Source organism: Saccostrea echinata, unplaced genomic scaffold (genome assembly GCF_033153115.1).
Source record: "Saccostrea echinata isolate AGI-Se365-2 ecotype Australia unplaced genomic scaffold, CSIRO_AGI_Sech_v1 ptg000033l, whole genome shotgun sequence".
NCBI lineage: Eukaryota > Metazoa > Mollusca > Bivalvia > Ostreida > Ostreidae > Saccostrea > Saccostrea echinata.
In genome coordinates, this window is record NW_026889782.1 from 5,860,933 (window position 1) to 5,867,004 (window position 6,072).

Below are 6,072 nucleotides of genomic sequence, written 5' to 3' on the forward strand. Positions count from 1 at the left end.
GAGGTCAGAAAATAACTATAGGAAACAAGAAAGCCCGCCCCCTCTCCAAAAAAAAAAAATGAAGAAAAAAAATCCTAAACTTTGAACGTTTATTTCAGTGAGGGGGTTCTTTCATTTTTCCACAAAAATGAGAAAATGGGGACTAACCGGCTTTCAACTGAAAATTTTTGTAGAAAATTAACAACCTAAGACTATATACTCTCGGAAAGAAGTGGAGATGGGAGCACCCCCACCTTCTTTATGTTAATTACTTGTGAAATCTTCATAATTTTCTTCCGAAATGAAGTTAAATGAAGTCACTAGAAGCAAAAATCTACCAGAAATAAAAAAAAAAACCAACTGAAGTTTTCAAAAGACAGAGATAATTTTTCTTCAGTGTGTGAATTTTAAAAACTTGAGATTTTCCACGAAACTTGAGCATTGTCTATCACCAACTGGTGACTCGCTGGAGACCGATTACACAATAATCATTGATCGAAGTACCAAAGTTAAAGATCTCAACTGACAACCACAACAAAGCAATCTTGGTTAAATTTATTATCAGGTGCAAATTTGTGCAGGTTTAAATCTTACGTCGTAGATAAGAACAAGCAACACTGCGACAAAAAATTCAAAATAAGGAAGTGGTAAGGGTTTTCTTCAGTCAGCATTGAATGCAGATGTTCACAACAATAATGAGGCGTAAAATGTTACACAAATATTGAATATTGTGAACAAGCGCCGTAGGTAAGATTATTTGTATAAATTTAATTTTTAAAGATTCAAGTCTCATACTTTATTTTTAATGATGTTACTGCATCCTTCCACAGGTAAGAGGACAAGAGACTACCCAACATATACCATTTTTTGACTACGTTAACCTGGGATTCATTTAAAGTTAATTCAAAGTGCCTTCTTAATTTCTTACAAATCTTCGCTTGGTTACTTGCACGGCGAATTTCGTCGACGTACAGATGTATACAAACCTTTACTTTATGAGAAAGAAGCTGATTTTTCAAATGGTTTTCCAACCCCCCACCCACTCACCCCAAAAGATCTTTACAGTGTTCTTAGGTGCCGTAAATTTTTTTTCAAGAGCTTAAACTCACCCACGGAAAAGGTATATATGTTGGTCCGGGGGGGGGGGGGGATGAATTACAGTCGCACACTGTTAGTAAGCTTCGGTAAAAATCATCACCTCTTCTCTTTTACCATTTATTTTTACAAGTATCAAATGTATATATCAGATGGAAAATCAAACCAGGCAGTCATAAATTCTTTCAGAATATAACTGTTTTAGACTTGAAACTCGTGAATCCATTCTAATATCAGAAAGGACAGACACTGCTCTAATCAAGCCCATATTATAGATCTTGGCTTTACAAAAGGTTATTTTTCACTACTTTTAACTGCATTCACCCCCCCCCCCCAAAAAAAAAAACCAAACTTTGATAAAAAAAAAAAAAATCACACAAATATTCGATATGAGGCCATATGCATGCAAGATGATAAAGGAGAACAATTTTGCCGTAAATGATAGCAATGTATTACTTAGTATCTTGTTACCCAATAAAAAAAATCCAATAAACCTTGTATAAAATCTTTAATTTTTGGGATTAATATTTGAACTATGTTCAGTCTCCCTTAGCTATCACACAGATTGCGCACTGTGTTAGCCAGTTTAGTCTGAACTTTGCCCCAACAATCATACAGATATTGTATATGCATCCGATGAAGAAATTAAACACCACATAATCTTTTCAATATTCTTTATCGAGCGCAAGCTGAATTTTTCAGGTGCATCATTAAACCACAATCAATATTTATACCTAATGATACCTTAATTGGCATTGGTTGGGCTACGTACGTTTACTTCTGATGTGAGAAAAAAAAAGTTTTATACCTATGAGCTATATCACCATTTATACATGGCTCTTGTCAGCAACCTCGTTCTTACCTGCTGTAATTTAAAGTATATATCTCCCCTTTCTTTTCTTTTCTTATGATATTATGTATTTATTTATTTACTTGTAATATTCCTATGATTTGATGTATCCATGTTCAAGCAATCTCCCATGGGAGGAAATAAAGATAGAATGAATGAATGAGCCCATTGCCGATGAGAGAGAGAAGATCGAGAGGGGGTTGTTGAACATTAGGACTGACTGCGTAAGTTTACAACGTTCCCTATTCTACCGAATACTAAGGATTAGGTTGGGCCCAAAAATGGGATTTAAGTTTTAAAAGTGAAAACCATGTAAAAGAACAGTAATTTTTTATTCAAAATGTTCATAGTTATCCCCTACAGTAGCTAGGATAGGGCTACAACAGAAGGTCGGAATTTTAAATAGAAATTTATATTTAGAAAAAAATCAAAAGAAGCAGGGTTACGATTAGGTATATTAATATGCCAACGCCAAACGTAGTATGGATTGAGTTTTTGTAAATTCATGGACATTTGTGTTTGGGTGGGGCTACAAAAGGGGAGGATATATTTTCATGTAATACAATACACAGAGGGGGAAAATGAAAACCTTCTGATGAAACAACAGGACTAAATGAAATATGAAGATAACGAACAGTATTCAAACTCGAAAGTCCAATGAAAGGGTACAAATTTGGAGCAGAGCAAACACGGACCTCAAAATTTAGAGCTGGGATCAGGTGCCATGGAGGAGTGAGCATCCCCTGCAGACCGGTCACACCCGCCCTGTGCTCCTTGTCATGATCGGGAAAAAAACCCTGAAAAATCCGTAGACAGTTCAGTGTATAAGTAATGGCCTAACAATTAGTATGAAAAACATCAGTCAGCATTTGACTTTGTGTTGACAAGGTCATTGTATCTACCATAAAACTTGCGAAATGACGACTTCAAAGGAGACTGTTGATATCCTTGTTTCATCAACTTGTTTGTCAATAGTTTGCCTCGTTTTAGAAATTGTTCATATGTAGAGCATGCTCTTGCTTATCGAATCAACTGAGAGCATAAACCCCATATGCATGTGATAAGGGTATATTGCTATATAAGTAAGGGAAGTTGACGATTGAAAAGTTGAAGTCATCACGTTTATCATTTTAGGTTACCATTAACGTCTTTTTCTAGTAAAATATCTAAATATGAAACACAGGAGCGCGTTATGATCTATGGGCCTCTTGTTCGAAAGGGAATACTTGTTATATTACATGTATGTATTCTATGACATATTTATTGTTTGTGTATAGGTGCTATGACAGAGGATAACGTACACTCTTTATTGAAATGTGAAGAATGCGAAGTCGAGGCGGGGGAATTCCTGTGCAAGAACTGCCCAGGATATTTGTGTACAAGATGTAAAATCGAACACACTCGGCGGAAGATCACTGGGCATCATAATATCTCGGCACTTCCTCCAAAGAACGCTAAAAAACTGAGGAGGCACATAACTGACAGACCGAAACAAACGGCATGCATCGAGACGGATCTTGAATATCAGCTTGGGGTCAGATGTTTAACTACGACGAAGGTTTTACTATTCGGCAATGATCGTGATATCCGAATAATTGACGATAAGAATTGCAACCTTGTCACAATAACTACCGATACAGAAAAATCTCCCGATGGAATAGCAATTCTACATGATGACAGCATTTTGTACAGTGATATCGAAACCAAACGGATTCTGCAAGTTACAGAAGGGGGCGGATCTCGGACTTTGCTGACCACTGACTGGTGTCCGGCCGGGCTATGCGTTACTCAATCCGGTCACATTCTTGTAGGTCTCTTTCACGACTCAACTTATGTCACCGACCAGAAGGGTAAAGTTGAGGAATACACACTATCCGGAAGTAAGGTAAGGGAGATCACCGGGGAGGACCGGAAATTATACAGTCGCCCAGAATACATCGTCGAAAACTTTAACCAGGACATTATAGTCAGTGATTATAACCTTAAAAAGATTATTGCTGTCAATGAAAAAGGGCAATTTAGATTCTCCTACAGCGGCATGTGCTCAAAACAGAAATCAGAGCAATTCTTGCCCATGGGGATTGACGTAGACACTCTGGGTGACGTCATTATTGCAGACCAGTTTAGACACAGTGTTCATGTGATTGACAAAGACGGTGCCTTTGTTCGTTTGCTTCTGAGGGAGGCGGCTGGAATTCAGGAGCCACATGGCCTATGTTTTGACGGAGTGGACTCTATATGGGTGGCTGAACTGGAGTCACGAAAAGTGAAAAGATTTAGGATCTTAAAAAAGTAAATCCTTTACAGGATAACATTGTGTTAAATCCCAAGTGTTAAAGATTTGAAATCCATTCATTGTTGAATCAGGACAAAAAATAAATTTTTCTCACTGTATATTTAAATAGAAAGAATGTGGTCAAATTTCTTTACGCTTCGTCATCAGTTGCTTTACTTTCAACACTTCCAAGGAGTGCCGGCAATTACAAATCACACGAGAATTGCCTGAAGTATTTAAGAAAACTGTTTTAACAGACAAAAAAAAAATAACATAGGCCCTTAGTAAGGGGGGAGGGGGACCCGACCCCTTTTTCTAAGAATACTCTTCTGCTTAGGTTTATTATTATGTAAATAATAAATAATGGTCTGAATGTAGTTACAAGATAGAGACACCTTCCTCTCCCCAAAAGGATTTTAGAGTGGACAGTTTAGGTGCTTTGTGCTTGTGAATTTTTAGAGTGTCCCCTCCCCCTTTAAAACCGTTGCTACGAGCCTGTAACAGATGTGATAATATTGTCAAAAACAGTTGTTTCTACAAAATCGGTCATTGTTATGTAATTTTTAGGTAAGACACTGTTTCCAATGTATAAGCAAAAGTCAGAACGTTTCTATATGAGACACATATGCATTGAAATTATAATACAGGCAAAGTTAAAGACACTATAAAACATTACGTACTTTTATCTTTTAACGGCAGGTCATGCGCCGATCTAGAGGGGGAGGGAGGGGGTCCGGAGCCAACTCCCAATGGATTTTCAAAGTTATTAAATTTTAATGTAAAGTAACGAAAAAATTATCTTGGACCCACCCTCCTCAGAAAACAGAAACCCCAGGTAAAAGTCATGTCTCTGAAGAAAAAAGTAACTTGTCCTACCCCCCCCCCCCTACCCCCGTATCCGCGCATGCAGGTGCATAATTAATTTCGGTCATTATGTAGATTTTTCATCTTAATTTTTTTATACTAAAATCTCTTTGTTCGTATTTCTAAAATTATCTCCACTTGTTAATTTGAGCATGCTTATATCAGTTTAAAGATCTGAGAATTTTTTGCTGGAGAGTTTTATTTTGCATACTATTCACGCAGCATGGATATGGCCACGCCAAACTTCAGATGAACTTAAGAACAAGAAGCAAATAAAACAGCCGATATAATTCATTGAAAATTTGATGAATGAACAAATTCCCACTGAATACATATCCATAGTCTACAGATATGTTAATAAAGTTCATATAGAGTTTATAGTAAAAAAAAAAATAATTCCAAATATTCTACAAGATAATTTATTAAGAAGGGCGGATTGTATTGGATATTTGATAACATTTCACAGCATGATAAAGTCAAGGATCATTAACACCTGAGTAATATCAAAGGAAATCAAAAATAAATAATCTATAAATACCCGGTAAGTAAGTAAAATTAAATCCTTCTCCGAGCCATGAGGTTCATAATGGGTTGCTTATACCCAGTTTTTGTGGTGCTAAGCAGATGAGCGTCACTGACTCTCCCTGAACGGGGCGCCAGTCCTTTGCAGGTTTACCCTAAGCATAAACCGTTGGAGCTGGGTGGATTAAAACAATGCACATCAAGTGTCTTGTCTAAGGTCACAACATACATCATCAATTGACCACGGCGGGGCTCAAACCAGCGACCTTTGGGTTACTAGCCAAACACCTATGACCACTGAGCCACATAGTTATATAAAGTTGATACTAAAATAAAGGCACTCAAAAATATCATACAAGAAAAGGATGGATTCTATTGGATATAAGAAAGATTTCACAGACAGCATGAAGTCGGAGATTATTAAAACCTGTGTAGACTAAGTATAAAAAAAAATATCGAAAATAATCTATAAAAAGGTACATACATA

At 36.8% G+C, this 6,072-nt stretch overlaps 1 protein-coding gene across 1 annotated transcript; it reads left to right on the top strand.

Moving 5' to 3' along the window:
- The first annotated feature begins 3,206 nt into the window (after positions 1–3,206).
- LOC133198053 (tripartite motif-containing protein 2-like) lies at positions 3,207–4,287 on the top strand. The gene has a single exon (XM_061334207.1). The coding sequence runs from the start codon at positions 3,207–3,209 to the stop codon at positions 4,218–4,220; it is 1,014 nt and encodes a 337-aa protein (XP_061190191.1). The 3' UTR covers positions 4,221–4,287.
- The last annotated feature ends 1,785 nt before the right edge of the window (positions 4,288–6,072 follow it).

Bases quoted from the DNA above. Each gene is read 5' to 3' on its own strand.
- LOC133198053 (XM_061334207.1), top strand. From the start codon at position 3,207: ATGACAGAGGATAACGTACACTCTTTATTGAAATGTGAAGAATGCGAA.